At 42.8% G+C, this 17,546-nt stretch overlaps 1 protein-coding gene across 1 annotated transcript; it reads right to left on the reverse strand.

The window, feature by feature from the left end:
- Positions 1-4,279: 4,279 nt before the first annotated feature.
- On the reverse strand, positions 4,280-6,342 carry LOC131232692 (transcription factor TCP9-like). The gene has a single exon (XM_058229103.1). It carries the CDS (start codon positions 6,112-6,114, stop codon positions 5,038-5,040), a length of 1,077 nt encoding a protein of 358 aa, XP_058085086.1. The 5' UTR covers positions 6,115-6,342; the 3' UTR covers positions 4,280-5,037.
- Between the last annotated feature and the right edge of the window lie 11,204 nt (positions 6,343-17,546).

Here is a 17,546-nt window from a genome sequence, read left to right on the forward strand (position 1 = left end):
ACTAAATCATCAAGTTGCAAAAATGTCCATTGGACGGATGGGATGCCATTTATACAACGGTGGGCCTGATATGCAGACAAAAAGGACTCCTAAGATGAGGATAGTTTTGTCATTTCTTGTAACTAAGATGAGAGGAGGTACTTGCAATAAACCCAAAGCAGAGGGAAGATGGTTACCTTAGTCGGAAACCACAGCCGACGTGTTTACAATTAGAATTATATCTTGAGGGAGAGATCCGTTGGACTCACGTTCAGTATCCGAACCCGGGTATTGTGGCCCTGTGGATGACACTTGTAACAAACATGTCAAAGATGTGAAAATCCTGACCCTTCGATTGGTGATCTACAGCTTACACACGAGGAAGATGCAAATCACTAGTTGCTAGGATCTTGTGACATGAGAAATTTTCTGGTGCGTGGATCATATATATGGTGGGGCTCATTATACCAAGTAAACCGCGGGACAGATGGGCTCAAGTCATACAGCCAAGAAAAAAGGCAAATTGTACATATTCCATCTGGGGGATGATCACCGTACGTTCGAGCTGTGTGGGGCCCACCCGTTACGTTCACGTGGAATCCAAACATGCATCTGGTGCGCCTCCAAACGGTGACCACTGAAGATACAAAGAATCATCCTCACAGAAAATTCAGATACCGAGAATCATCGAAGATGCAGAACCCAGGTGGGACACCACACAGGGAGCAATATACGATCACGCCTAAAAACTATACATTCACGTGGTCTGGCCCACTTGAGTTTGGGAATGGCATGATTTTTGGTGCATCCCTTCATCCTGATAAGGCCCACCTGATGAATGGGTTGGATGAAATATACGCAGTTCGGTGGACCCACATCCCATCTAGAAATTCCCATGGTGGGTGTCACCGGGAGCGTATTAGGTGAGACCCCGGATCCACCAAGGTAGGTGGGATGCCTGACTGTGGGGCCCACTGTGATGAATGTGACTACATCCACGCCGTCCATCTGTATTGAAAGCTCATTGCAGGGCATGATGAAAAACAGAATGAAGCAGTTCTAAGTCCCAGGTGGACCATAGTACCAGAAACAGTGGTGACTGAACATTAAAAACTTTTGGTGGGCCACAAAAGCTTTAATGAAGATGATATTTGCGTGGTCTCTTCATCTAGGTGTTTTTGACCTTATGAACAGGTCGGATGGCAAATAAACATTCCGGTGGATTACATGAAGTTTTTTTATGGTGGGGATTCAATCATGACTGTTTCCTGTGGTGTGGTCCACTTAAGATTTGAGTCAGCTTCATTTGGATCATGCCCTAAAATGAGCTTTCAAAATGGTTGGACGGTGTCGATTTAAGGCATAAATATCACTTTGAGCCCCACAGTCAGGGATCCTATCCACCTTGGTGGATTCGAGGTCTCACCTAATCCGCTCCGGGGTGTCACCCTCCCCATTGTTCCCATTGGTGCGGCCCACATGATTTATGGATCAGGCAGGATTTTACTGGGAGTGGATTAGCTGTTACCCGGGTAACACGTGGGTGTTACCGCAACCGTGTGGGCCCACCTTAGATGTATTTTTTGTATATACACGCAGGCTATGTTTTTTACCATGTCAATTTAGGCCGCCTTCCCAAACCTTAAAAAAGATTCACATCTCAAGTGGACCATACAATTAGAAAAATTGATGAACGACCATTAAAATCTTTTCGTGTGCTACGAAGGTTTTGGATCAAGTTAATCTTTGTATTTTCCCTTTGTCCAGATCTTCTTGACATTATCAACGGGTTAGATTGAAAATAAACATTACGAAAACCTTACAATAAGCCCTTTGGAATTTTTAATGGTGAGGCACTCAATCACCACTGTTTCTTGTGGTGTGGTCCACCTGAGATTTGGATCTAAATAATTTTTGGGACCTGTCTAAAATAAGCTGTAGAAACGAATGGACGGCGTGGATATACAAAAAATCATCAAAGTGGGCCCCGCATTAAGGGTAACACCCACTTTGATGATCCGGGTAACACCTATCTAATCCTTTCCCCATTTTAGGATGCACTCAGGGACGCGAATTAAGTGGCGTTGCCTCATCACCCCAGCTGTGGGGCCCACCATAAGTTATGTGTTTTATATCCACACCATACATCCGTATTTTCAGCCCATTTTAGTGTAATCACCGAAAAATTAATCAGATCCTAAGCTCAAGTGGACCACACCATGGAAAAAAGTGAGGTTAGTGGCAGCCACCATTGAGACCTTCCTAGGGCCCACCGTAATGTTGATTTTACATCCAACCTGTTAATAAGGTCACACAGACCTGGATGAAAGGAAATTGCAAATATCAGCTTCATACAAAACTCTTGTGGCCCCAAGAAGTTTTCAGTGGTGAGAGTTCAATCACCATTGTTTCCTGTGGTTAGGATGTGCTTCATTTTTGGGTTCATCCCTAAAATGAGCTCGCAAAATGGATGGACGGCGTGGATATAAAATACATGCATCGCATTAGGCCCTACAGCGTCCAACACATCACCACACCACCTGATCCGCGTCCGGCACTCATACACCGCGGTGGGCCCCACGCAGGTGATCCAGTGTGTGAGGCAGCTCCGATCGGACACGTTGAAGAAGAGGCATTCATGGAACAATGAATCCAGACCACTCTTTCAGTGGGTCGGAACGGACAATCCTAGGCATCAGTTTTTCCTAGTAGGAGTTGGCAATGAGAATTTTCAGAGGGTGTACATCTCAAGGTCACGGTCCATATAGATAGGATAGCCGATTGGATGTGATGTACAACCACGGGCCACTCACAGTTGTATGGTCGAAATCTATTGGCCCACCAGCAACGTGTCAGGAAGGATTAGGAAGGATAAACCTTCTTTATCAAGTGTTTCGCACCCGTGGCCAAAGTGATCTTATCACTATCGGACCCCACTTCCACCATCCTCCTAAAAAGGTCAAAGCAGGTGGGCCCTACTCTCCATCACCTGCCCATGAAAGCGAACCTTCGCTGTAGGTGTCTCATGCGGATAATTCCTCCCTATTTTATTGTAACTATATGTCTTTCTAGGGTCCTGATGCATCAGAACGTGACTCGTGTCCTCATGACTCCGTTAGTTTCGAGGCCGTGAACAGGTGATCAGAACCATCTCCAGAGTGATCGGAGCTGTTGGACAGATGACCGCTGTCCATTAATGATGGACACTCATAAATATTCCAGGATCTGTGGCATCCAATCTGAATTGTTGCTGTATTTTGGACTCACCATGGTTGTAGACTACGCATCAAGAGGGTTACAATCTTCTGTCTGGAGAAATTTTTAGAGCATTCCCCATCCGCGAGGGTTACCATCGAATCAACGATCTGGATCATCTAAGTCCATACAAATGCTGCTAATGGATACATCTCGACCAACTTCGTGTGTTCTTTTCCAACAATCCCACTAATAGCATTTATTTGAACGCGGATTCGGTGAGGTGGGGAAACACGACTTTGGTAGGGCCGTGACTGTGGAGCCCACCCTTGATGTATGTGTTGTATATCCACGCCGTCTATCTGTTTTGCCAGCTCATTTTTGGACGTAGGCCCACAAATGAAGCCGATCGAAATCCGTCCACATGAAAAACATGATTGAATGCCCAACCGTTTTTCCAGCTCATTTTAGACCATAGGCCCAAAAATGAAGCCGATCCAAATCTGAGGTGGAGCACACCACAGGAAAAACTGGTGATTGAATGCCGACCATTAAAAGGTTCTGGTGAGCCACAAGAGTTTTGGATCTGGGAAGTTTTAAGTGGTAGGCTTTCAATCCTGATATTTGGATCTGCTTCATTTTTGGGCCATGCCCTCGATATACAACACAGACAGCAAGGTGGGACCCATCCATCCAATGATATTGGCTGCTATTTCCAGACGCGCGTGGAGCCTGCCCATCCATCGCAGGCATACGTGCTTATAATTGCACGCATGCAACAAAGAACACGTGCGCACGATCTGAGCTTTCTAGCTAATAGGAAATACTGTTTAGATCTTCTGCCTCAAAAATCAGACAGCTTTATTCCTCATGGAGTACACAACGTACAATTTAAACCGACGGTTAAAAAATTCATTCCAGCCATCCAATTGTCTTGGTAAACCATAAGATCTAAAAAGTGTAGCCCACCATATGAAAAGCTAGGATTTCACACACGTACCAGAATCTGTCACATGCGACCGTGATTGATTAGCAACCCTCCGTAATCAAAAGGCTCAAAAAACCATTTTAAGAAAAAACAGGCAGCTTTAGACAAGCACTTCGCCATTTCGCCAAATATGCATTAGATCTGAAGAACGGTTACAAACGCCTAAAAAAAGCTAAAAAGGAAAATTTAAAAAAAAAAAAAAAATCAGAGCTACATTCATCATATGTTTGCAGAAGCTAGAAACATTTCTCTTGCCCCATTTCAAGGAAGAAAATAAGAAAATGGCCCATGATCGTATTCCCTTTCCACATTACCTTGTGAAAAGGAATCCACACCGCATATTCGCCCTGCCACGTGTCGTACGCGTGAGCTATGGTCCCCCATCATCCCTAGCTGACAACCAGACGCGTGTCTGGCAGGGCCCAGTTGCCTTTCTCTCTCTTTCTCTATTCTCTCTCTCATTGTTATACGAGGCGTGGGGACCACCACGCGTCAGACCCGAGGTGGGCTGGCCGAGACAGATGGGAGCCCACCCTAGGGGCCCGCGCCGAGCATCACATGCCCGACACGTGGTGGCCCACAGGGCACGGTCCACCGAGCAGCTTAGCTGTTGACCCACCCACCTCCCTCCTAACCTAGTGGGGGCCCACTTCTCCACCAACAGACTCCTCCGCCTAACCCGACCCCACTAACACGAGTTAAACTTCAACCCCACCGATCAACTCCCACGTGCGCACGTGCCACACCCCCAAACCCCTCTCCGTCCTCCCTCCCCCCAATGGAAATCAGAACACCTTCTCAAAACACTGTTAAGAAAAAAGAAAAAGAAAAAAAGAGCAAAAATTAAAGAACAAATCTCCGCCGTTAGATCAATCTCAATTAGGTTTCTGGTTTTGCTGGCGGTGGTTTGTGGAGCTTCCCATGAACTGCAGCTCCTGTTGTCCCCCGGCATTAGCTGCTGTGGCGGAAACGGTGTTGGCTGCGACGCCTTGGATTTCGAGGGGGGCGGCGAGGTTCAATCCAGGCATGGCGGAGAAGACGGTCGAGATCGGCCTCGCAGAAAGGTTTATGATCGGCGCTCCCTGGCCGGGGAACGTCTGCGCTGGGAACGTCCACACCTGCGGTTGATTCGAGGGCCCGGCGATGTTGGTCGAAGGAGGAATCATCCAAAAGGTCTGTGTAGCCATCGGAGCGGCGTTTGATGTTATAACCCTCGCTCCGCCTCCCCCTGCGCCACCGCCCACGGCGAACATCGGCACCATGCTCTGCGTCGCAACGGAGGCAGGCCTGATCGGGGCCAGACCCGAGGAAATAGACACCTGCTGCTGTTGTTGGTGCTGCTGATTTTCACTCGTCTTCCTCTTCTTCTTGGAACCGTCTTCGCCGGCTGGAGATTGTGTCGGTATCTTGAGGGTTCCGTCAACGGACGTGGCGATAGCAGGGACCGTGCCAGTCCCCGTGGCCGCTACTATGGCCGGCTCCGCGTGCTCAAGCAGCCACCGTATCGTCTCGCCATCGGACTTGTGCCCTAGCTCTCGGGTGAGTTGGAAGATCCTGGCCGCACATATGGCCGGCATACGGATCCTCCGGCCTCGTCCTTCCACCTTGGTGTGCCTGTCCTTGTAGACTCTTCTTTGGACCAAGGGGCGTTTGACGGGGACGTATTCCATCCGACGGTCCTCAACAACCGGCTCCATTTTGAGGCAGACGAGCTGCTGGGCCACCATCTGTTGGGTCGACGTGGGAAGAGATGTGAGCGGCGTCTGCTGGGCCTGTTGGATGTGCGGCTGAGGAGGGGTAGCAGCGGCAGCAGGAGTCGTCTTCTGTTGGGTGGATGGAGGAGGAGAAAGGCCTTCTTCTTCTTCGTCATCTTCGTCATCGTCGCTGCTGTTGCTGCTGTCTCTCCCTCCCATTCTCAAATCGGTGTCTTCTTCTTCCTTCTGCGGTTCCATTCCCAAGGGTATTTTCTGTAAATATGTAATAACTGAATAGCCTTTTCAGAAAAGGGTAGGAGAGAAGTGAGATTGTTTGGTGGAGAGGCGAGAAAGAGGATCTGAGTCTTCAAAGTTCGAAGCTATTCCCATGAAGGAAAGAAGAGGAAAAATAGAGGAACCCTAGAATCCCCTTTTTATCCCTTCTCTTCTCCGACTCTTACCTTTTTCCACAACGCGATACTTCCTTATAAGATACAGACTTATTTATAGAAGGGCAATTTGTAATTATATACGATTTCTGAGGACAGGAAGGGAAGACTGCCCAGACAAAAGGCTTGTGCGCGCGCGTTTGACACGTTGTGAGAATCCACGCCCTTGCAAGCTTTCGGCTTCTGCCCCACCGCTTAATGATCCAGACCGTCCGTAGTTAAGATCCTACCTTAGATGGCTCTGTGTTATGAGATATCATTCATCTTATATTTTCCACTTGTAAAAAGTTGATTTAGAAACAACGGTCCAGAAATTAGTTTCCATATCAGCTTTAGAGTGGATTATCTTTCTTTTCTTGTTTTTTTTAATTGTGACCCATGATCAGTGGGACCTAATAGATGAAATGTCTAGATCATCGCTTGGTGTGATGGACTAGATGGCTCCTTGTGCTAGCCATAAGCGAGCCCTCCTGGCATTCTCCTTCGTTAGGTTGTCGATGGCTACGGAATCGTTATATATAACCTTTTTAGGCTTCAGGGATATTTTACTGGAGAGTTATTCGATGCTCTGCCTGCATATGACACTTGATGCTCAGGCACTGAGAAATGATAAATGTTGTGTATATTAACTCAAAATAAACAGATTAAATTGTGAAACCCACTTACAATGAATTTTGTACTCTGATTCGTGCATACTTGTTTTTTGAAACAAGACCTGTGAATATTCTTTTCATTTTTAATTATCCACTGTGGGCAAAAATTTCTAATATTTTGATAACTGAGTACTTATGATTCTTAGTTATTGATGCATCAAAACTGTTATCCATTCACTATGATTTGAATTAATTTTATGACACGTGTTATGGGGAATGTAGTCTAACCACTATCAACTCGGCTCTGCAATATTATTATTGGTGGAAGTAAAGTACAACCGATATTCGACCCCATAAGAACAGTTCCAAACAATATCGAGCTTCTACTCGATAGTAGCCTGCCGAAGTACGAGGGATCCATCAGAGTTAAAGAGCTGCCTAGACGAGCAGTCTGGATAGAAATCTTCGCTCAAGTTGAAATATCTACTTGTCACATCTCGTCCATGCCAGGATAGGATATGTCACGCTCAGCCAATCAACGAGGCTCGACGCAAAGCTCAGTACAAGTGAGCTCGACTCAAGGACATCTTAGGTAGCTCAACGGTAAGCTCGGCTCGAACAGTCCTCAGTTGGAGTGAGCTCGGCTCAGACGGTCCTCAGCCGACTAGCAAAGCTAAATCAACTCCAATAACGCACTATGAGAGTAACATCCAGCGCACAATCTTAGTGTAACTGCCAGCATCATTGGTCACGCACATCTTGCCTAATGGCTGAGATTATGCATATAATAACGGACCACAACTCCTATGAACATTATAAATGAGAAGCCCACTCATAGAAACAGGTATACAAAATCTCTCACCCAAAACTCCTCTACATTATTAAACCTAGATTCCTGGCATGACTTTGATATCAGAGGATCCTTTGCTTTAGATATGGTCTCCTTTGTTACTCTCCTGTGCAAGTGCTCGGAACTCAATGCAGGTGAACCAGATTTTTGCATCACCAACAGGTATCCAATTACTCGGAAAATTCAAACTGCCTGTGTATCTCCCTGGCACTCCACCGGAGTATCAAAGTATCCCTCTATTTCCTTATGTTATGGTTACGGGATGTTGCCATCGGTGCTCTGGCAGAGTATGATATGCAGGCTCTCCTAAATTGTGCAAATAGCATACATTTAAGTGAAATTAAAGCTGTTACATTGTGGAAGCCAGTGCCAGTAAGTCACATTCTCATAATCAGATTTGTTAAAAGTGCAATTCTTTGATCCGTGGACAGTTGTTGAAATAAGACCATTGAATATTTCTTTCTTATTCATTCAGCAAATGCCCACCGTTAATATTGGTTTATGGAACCTATAATCTGAACAGTTTATTTTGAACAATTTATATGAATAGTTTATTTTAAGCAATTCATATGCCAGGAAGCAGTTTTTAATTGATTTTAGGTGATACGTACCATACAATACACTTTGCCAGAGTATCAAAGCTCTTCTCTCGTGTCAATGGATTTTCAAATCCCTCCCCAGATGCCCATCCACAAAAACAGCATGCTGCTGAGTCCACTTTGTGAGCCATGCTTGGGAAACACGCGCAAAGAGCTTAGGGCATGTTTGGCCAACTGTATTAGGTGGGATCAAGGTGAATGGAATAGTAAAAGTTATAATAAATGCATGTGTAAGGTATTGTCCTCAGGTTTGGTGTATCTCATGTTTTTTAATACTATGTTTGGAATGTATGCATTAAAAAAGAAATATCAGGATTTACTTTCAAATTACACCTGGATGAAGTAAAAATCCATCATCCATGGGATCAGTAATCCCATCTCACAGTTTCCAAGGCTCATTTTTCAAAGCCTATGAAGTTAATTTTAATCTCATCTCACACTCCTTCCAAAGATGTTATTCCCAATTTCAAAGTGAGATTAGTGATGCAATCTCATTTAATACAACTTAATACCACTATCCAAACAGGACTGGATTACATTCTCAGACAGATAGCTACATGAGTGTAACTTTATTAAGATCGTCTTCATTCATTAGGTACATTGCTTAATTTTGACTATTGAGTCTTGTAACATAGTTCGTCCAAGTAGACCACACTAACTTGGAGAAAACTATTAATCATTTGTTGTAGCAGTTGTGTAATTGTATAGTCATCTCTCAAAGTTGGATAAGTGTAAAATCCTATTAATCTCCTAAGATTGGGTACCTACACATTCGAATCAAAGATAATCAAGAGAAAATTCAACTAAAAAAAAAAAAAGAAGTAACGAGTAATAACCAAAAGAGAAGTCTAAATTCCATTAGATCACATGATTTGTAGTTTGGATTCTTAGCTAGAAGAATATTGATCTTTTAAGACATCTTCTTTCACTAATAACATTGTAGACCCACTTCTAGTGATCTTAGACACATTCTAAAAAATCCATCAATATCAATATTAGTTTACATTGCTAATGGATTGAAAAATTGCCAACGGAACATAATCTAACAAACCCAAAATCATAATCATCCAAATTGTAAATTGGCCATGCCATAAGCAATGGTTTAGATGACATTCCTACTATTAGTTCTATTAGTTCTATGTAGAACAAGGTTGCATTTATATGCCCCCTAATCCATTCAAATTAATGTGACTTGTGACAATGAAAGATTTACCCAAGAGTTACAGCATTTTAAAACTAAGGCTGTCTGTGCCACGTAAATTTAAAAGTTTTTGGTATAAATTTTATGGGATAGCCCAATTGGGTGTCGAATCATCCTATTCCAACTTAGGAGCTTAAAAATAAGAAGTTCATAAGATAGATGGTGTGAATTTTATGCAAGTTAAATAGTCTCTTCCACATTAGTGAAAATAACCATGATGGATGCCTACAACATGGTACCCAACAATGCGCTTGGCAATGTAGATTTAGAGGTAAATGAAAACATGAATTATTCATATCAACTTTAATAACCATCCATTTAGAATGATCTGAGTTGTTCAAATGTTGATCAATTGAATGGATGGTTAAAAAAGTTGATAAGTCTCATTTGAGATCCTTAAGCTGCAGCACACCTAAGCTCATAATTTTCTTATTTTGGTGAAAATATATATTTTAATAGACATTACAAATATTCTATCAAACATAACACATGTATGCATATTTGAGATATTAAAGTTGATTTAGTTGATCAAATTTTACTTTGAATGAATATACTCAAGAATTTTAACACATTTGCATTACAAGCATTCAAATATAATTTTTAGAATCTAGTACATTATATTTACAAAGCTACCAAACACAGCTGACTCCAATTCACATGGATTTTAATTGTGATTTGGTCCATATGAATTGGATGTCAACGCATTCCAATTACAGAGTGCCAAAAATGCATGTATTTTCCTATTTTTAATAGTGAGGGTTAAATGGTGGCTACTTCCTTAATAGTGGACTCAAACCGCTTGTTGTATGCTGCTAACAGGTGTGTATCAATATACACAATCGCTAAGGTTCTCATTCATCTTTCTTTCTTTTCTTTTCTTTTTTTTTGGTACTCCAGAGCACAGCCAGTCTATCAGATTATCACATTAAAAATGGAGGGCATGCCCAATATTGTGATCCAACCGTTCATCTAATGTGTCCGACCAAGCCTGCCCTGTCGTTTTCAACCATCTTTTCACCACTTCTGGCCCACCATGTAATGATCCAGATTGTTCATCGAAAGTGCCCACAGCACGTCTCATATGAAAAACTGCCCACAGCCCCACATATAGTACAGGAGCTTCTAGATGAACGATCTGGATCACGTGCTAAGAAGGAGCGAGGTGATTGGGCAAGCCTCCAAGTGGAAAGAGTCTTACCAGGAAACGTCTTTGAGTTGAACTGTGTTGGGACCCACAAGATGAACGGTTCCATTAACCGAGGATGTCCCCATGTATAGTGGTGGCCCTGCAAACTACCATTTGGGGTACTCCTACTTGCATTTGTTTGACCTTTATTCTTTAAAAAGTTTTACGAAAGTACCCGTCCACCACGGTGAGTCCACCCTGCTACGTTTAAAACTATGGTGTCTCTCATCTGCCATAAACGTCCTTCAATCGAGACCCTCCAAATCGTATGGCCCATCAAGGATAGAACATTTATAGAAGAGTACGCTCATTATTCAATGATCTTGATCATCCAACGGTGGCTATAAAATGGGCCATTAAAAAAGAGGCCGGTTTACTAGTCCCTGCAAAGCTAAGCATATTCTGCAACTATACCTGTGGGGCCCACCATGGTGTTTGAATGATATCCACTCCGTTGACCATGTGCTCTTCCTTAAGTCATGCTTGACGCAAAAACGATTAGGCTATTCTAAAACTCATGTGGGCGAAACTCTGGTGGACCACACCATGCTTAAAGCCACCATAATCACTTGGTGTGGCCCACCTGAGTTTGTTGAAAGGCCTGATTTTTTTGGCATCCGTTCATCCCGGTGAAGATTATCTTATTAGTTGATGGATGAAATGTAAAGGATGGTTTGAATGGTGTGTCCCCACCCTAACTGCTCTCTATGATGTGACCCACTTGTGTTTTGGATAACAACTATTTCTTTTGGATATGAGTTAAACTACAAGGTCTGCACCTTATGGATGGAGTGGATGTGAGCCCTGCATCATGGTGGGCCCCAATCACGTAGTCGTATGATAAGAGTTTGTGCTATAATAATTGAGGAACCTGACTCTAAAAAGTAAACTCATCAGAAATCTTCAGTTCTAAAAATCTGATGGCTAGGATAGTTTGATCTGGATGAATTTATCAGATAGCCAGTGGCTACTGGATGGTGCTCTTTGGGACCCTCCATTATGTATGTGTTTTATCCACACTGTCCATCCATTTTGCCGACTTGATTTATAGTATGTTGCCAAAAATGAAGCAGACCCAAATCTCAAGTGGACCACATCACAAGAAACAATGATTATTAAACACTCACAGTTAAAAACTTCTTAGGGTCTACTTTAATATTTATTTGCCATCCAAGCTGTTGATTAGGCTTACAGACGTGCACGAAACGAAAAAAAAAAAACAAATATAAGTATGATACAAAAATTTTGTGGGACCCAAAAAGATTCTAATGGTAGACGTTCAATCACCACTGTTTCCTCTGATGTGGTCCACGTGAGATGTGAATCTGCTTCGTTTTTGGATTCATGCAATAAAATGATTCGGCAAAATGGATGAACGCCGTGGATAAAATACATACATAATGGTGGGGCCCACAGAGCACCGTCTACTGGCAGCGCCAGCAGGCAATCCGCGTGGGACTTTAACATTGTCCTCCATTTAGAAAACGAGGACCACAATTTGGAGGGTACAGATTCCGGTGCATGCACGCCACACCCCTACATGTAAAACGGTGATAAACTATCACGGGAAACTCGTACTTTTCAATCTGCTTCTTTAACACGGTATACCCAGCTGTGGGGTCGACCAAACCAAAGACAAGAGCGTGTAATTACGGCCTATGTTACCACCGTCAGAGAAGGTGACCCCACGATCACTCCACTCTCTCTGTGGGTACCCCAGCATGTTTTTTCGGGTGTTTTTTATGGGATGAATGATTTGATATCTGGTCCATTCTCAACCACTCATCTCTCACACTTATGGAATGATCTGGACCGTCTGTCCAGTGAAACAATGGAATGGGCCTTATCCTGACATTCACATCAATCCAATGGGTGGCCGCCTAATGGACGGTGACGAAGAAAATTAGCATGGACAATCAACGGACGGGCAACTATGGTAATCGAGTCTTTTGGATTTTTTGAAGTTGGGACAGTTATAGTGGGGCTCAAAAGATGAACGGTTCAGATCGTGAAACACGTGCAGCGTGTAGGAGGTTTAGGTGGGACCACATGTCTTCCGTGATTTGGAGCGTGTAGCTTGGTTAATGACACATGGAGACGCACTACACGAAAAAATAAAGTTGGAAGCCGCCAGAGATTGGTCCCATCCATTGATGCTGCTGGGTGGGGCCCACCCACAAGCAACCAGGACAGCTGACCTTCCTCGAAATATCGCTTTGATCTCGCACACACGAGCCACTTTAGCACGTGTCAGGAGCGAGAACCAGAAATTACACTCGCGCGAGTTTATTTTGAAGTAATTCCAGGATGGAAATCACCTTTGTGGTAGTTTGGTAGATAGAAGCCGGTTCCTCCACACGCACCGTCTGTATATGGCATTAAACCTGTCCAGAAAGCTCATCCCACCGTGAAAGTTGGACGGTCCAAAAATTAAGCCAATCCAGCCATCACGTGAGTTCGGAATTTTTGAGTGGTTGTGAATTATTTCTATATAGTATGGCCCACCTAATGGTTGGATTGACCTGCATTTTGGAGCATCCCATCATCATGGTAGGGTTAACTTAATGCACGGGTTGGATAAGATTTTAAAAAAGGAGGCGCCCCGCACGGTATGGTCAGTAGAATAAAGTGAATATGCGAGGTGAATTACTTTTGCTACAGGGATGCAAAGAAGCTTTCACACGCAGGTGAATCGGGAGCGGATTAGGTGTTACCCGGGTATCACTTTAGTGGGTGTTAACCTTACCGTGTTTGGCACATTTTGATTAACGTTTTGTAAATCCACGCCATTCATTTGTTTTAAAATATCATTCTTGGATGTAATGCTGAAATTTAAATAGATAAAAATCTAAGATGGACCACACCACTGGAAATAGTGGTAAATGATCATTAAAAAAAATTTGCGGCCACAAAAGTTTTGGATCAAGATGATTTTTTTAAAATATATTTTTCCTTCATTCAGGTATGTTTGACCTTATCAACGAGTTGGATGGAAAATAAATAATAATATGGCTATTAATGTGGGTCATAGGAATTCTTTAACGGTGGTCGTTCAGTCGACACTGTTTCCTATGGTGTGGTCCACCTGACATTTGGATGTATTTAATTTTTGGGAACACGTCTTAAAATGGGCTGAAAAAACGGATGGAAAGAGTGGATGTACAACTCATCATTAAGGTGGGCCCCACGGTAAGGGTAACACCTCATCCACTCCCAAGGGAATCAGAATCACCTATCTGACCGTGCAGAGGAACGGGCCTGGCGGTGGTTGATGCGGAAGCAATCCGATGGAAGCTGGGAAGGAGAAAATGATGGAACCATCTGCCCACAGTACACGTGGTAGGTTTATGGATTAATCGGGAGCGTCCATCTAGTGGCCCCAACCATAGATGGTTGCTCTTCCAAAACAGATACCTAGCAAATAATTCTAGCCGTCAATTCATTTAATTTCCGTTACTAAACCACGACCATCAGCCAATTCAAACAGCTAGGATCATCCGGTCAGTATAATTTGAACCGTCAACAGAAAGAGGATCAGTTACATGGGTCTCTGCCACGTGTACCGCAAGAGATGGAACGGAATTATCTACAGCACCTCTTTTACCCACCACTAGAGCGAACGCGGATTGCGTCCTGCTGGACGGATTACCGTGTAGGCAGATCTTTGCAGGGGCAACCATGATGTATCTGTTTATCCACACCGTCCATCCCTTTCCTCCGATCATTTTAATAAATCAAATCAGAAATGAGTCAGATCCAACGCCCAAGTAGACAATGCTGCAGATGAATCTTGTATTTAATGCAATCAAAGTGCCAATTTCTTGCTTCATGGGCTCACAACTTATAATTATTGGAGAAAAGTGATAGACGGTATTGATAAACAGATACATGACGGTGGGCCCCTCTGACTAACACTGACAGTAGTGACACACTACTAGACGGTGGTGGGCCTATCAGATGTAACCACATTATTCATCCATTTTGCCAGCTCATTTTAGGAGGCATATAAAAATCTTAGGTGGACCACGTCATAAACAATCCAAGATAAATGCGCCCGGTTGAAAATTTTATTGATAACGAAAGTTTTGAATGAAGCTGATATTGGTGTTTTCTTTACATTTATGACGATATGATCTGATCTATAGTTCAGATGACTAATAATAATTACATTGCAGTGGGTCTTAAGATTTTTCTTTTTTACATATAATTGGTAGGTGTTCAATCACCTGTGTTTTCCTAGTGTGTGATTTACTTGGAATTATGACGTAAATTACTTGAGGTTTTTGGACGCACCCCAGTTTTGGGCTCATGCCTTAAAATAATAATAATAAATGGATGTCCGTGTGAACAAAATGCATATATCATTCTAAGCATATACAGCACCGTCCAGTGTCAGGAAGTAATCCATGTCATCATCAGCTACGTGGGTGACGCAGGGATGGACGTGATAAGGATAACTACTCTGAATCCACAAAGCTTCTCTAGAGATTTCTTGAATCCACGAGGAAAGAAAGTAGAAAATAGAAATAAATTCTAATAAATTTGAAATTGATTAATTAATGAATAAAAACGAGTTCACAACCCTTTAAATAGGGGTACCAAACAATGGGAAAGAAATCAGAATCAAACTACAACTCGAACTCCTAGAATCCGTGACTTACTATAAATAATAAAGTTACTATTTATAGATGGTAGTGATGTTTACTAGTGCGCAAAGTTTTCAGCCAAAAATAGTAAGTGTCCTATTTGGCTTCACCAAACTGTTCTCCTAATTATTATAAGCTATTTTCACGTTGGGCGCAACTCCTAAAGCTCGAGAGATGAAGAGTTATAATCAAACTAAAATTTACTATTTATAGTAAAAACGAAATTAAAATAGAAAAACGACCGTCGATCCAGGGGTTTTTCGTAATCTCGGGCTGCGTAACCCGGCGTAGCGGGGTTGGTTGGCTAAAGTAGCTCGTTCTACCCCAAAATCATATATTTTACGTCAGATAACTCATTTCGGATTGCGAGATACGCCCAATCTAAGGTCCGACAATCCAGATCACTTCTGTCGTCGACCGGGCCTTTTTTGATCCATCTTAGCCATGAAACTATCCGCGACCCACTCTACATCAGTGGGTCACCATTTTTTACATGCGATGTCCACTCTAACTATCAGATTTTATCCTCCGTTTTAAGCCTAGTGGAAAATCAGGCAACATGGAATAACAGGGATGGAATGCCAACCATTGATTTGTATGGGCCACCAAGACGTGTATCTTTCATCTCACTTTGGTCATGGATTGGATACCACTCTCACCAAGACCTAGCTAGAGATAACCTGTCAAGGGCTTTATGGGCCCATTGAAATGTTTATATTTTATATACATTGTGCATCCATTTTTAATAAATTATTTTAGGGCCTATTTGGCAGATGGGAATGGAAGATAGATCCCGGGATTGGCCAGGCATGCCAAACAAACACGGGATCCTAATCCCGAGATATAGCAATCCCATAGATTTGCACTAATCCACTGGTGCAGCTATCATTACGTTGAAACCTGTGCAATCCACTCTAATACCATCCAATGCCATCTAATCTATCTGGCCAAACAGGCCTTAGAGTTTGAGCCCAGAATGGGGCAAATTGAAGGCTCAAGTGGATCATACCACAGGAGGCAACAGGGATTTGAAAACTTCTCAGAGGTATAAATTTATATTTTCCCTTCATACAGGTCTACGTGACTTTATAAATAGATTAGATGGCTAATAAACATCATGGTGAGCTTTAGAAAGTTTTCAATGATAAGAATGCAATTTTCATTGGTTCTTGTGATACGGTCCGCCTTAGCATTCAATATACCTTCTTTTGCCCTAAAATCATTAGTCAAAATGAACGTCCAGTTTGAATAAAACATATACCTCTTAGTGGGCCCTATATATTCCTTGAAAGGACTATTTATCTCTAGTTAAGTCCTCGTGGGTTAGTACAAATCCACGCCCCAGCGTTGCATCATACTACCGTTTGGTGAAGATTAAAATACCCTAATCTAAAAAGCCATGTGGGCCACACTTGGAGGTTTTAAGAGCATTATTTAATATTTTTTCCATCAAGGTGATATATAATTGCATTTGGTTCCATACAAAACGGCACCTCACCCAGGGAAATGACTGACAGAATTGGATTAAATCATCCATCATCCAGTGCCCATGTAGATACATGTGGATATCCGGTGGTCACAGGTCATGCATGTGTTTTATCCATCCCGTCCATTCATACGTGCCTTTTGCCCGTGAGATTCTAAAAGGTCCATTAAACATAGGGTTCACTTAATTTAATATATTTTTCAAAGAAAGAATTTGTTCCAAAAATGAGATTGGACCGTCAAAATACCACAGTATTTCCAGGCATGTAATTATTGACAGTAACGGTGTTAATTACATCCAATACAATTCCATACCATTTAATCCCATGTCCCACAAATAGGCCCTAATATTAACGGTTAGAATAAGCGTTCTTACCTGATGGACGGAGTTGATTTCCATATTCAAGATGGTGTGCCTCGCAGATCTTGGCCGTTTTACGCGTTTAAAACAGGCGGTGGAGACGATTCCGGTCCGCTAGATAGCTCATTCTCTCGACCGTTCATCTTTCGCTTCGAAGAATTTTGAAGCAGACGTCACAGCTGTCTTATGATCAAGATAGTCATTCTGATGGTCCCTACTTGGGATGGGCCATGGTGATATAAATACCAATCAGATGATCAGATTCATTGACCTTCAAACTGACGGTTAAAACAGAAAAGACCTTTTTTAGTGACCGTCCA

Source organism: Magnolia sinica, chromosome 18 (genome assembly GCF_029962835.1).
Source record: "Magnolia sinica isolate HGM2019 chromosome 18, MsV1, whole genome shotgun sequence".
Classification (NCBI taxonomy): domain Eukaryota; kingdom Viridiplantae; phylum Streptophyta; class Magnoliopsida; order Magnoliales; family Magnoliaceae; genus Magnolia; species Magnolia sinica.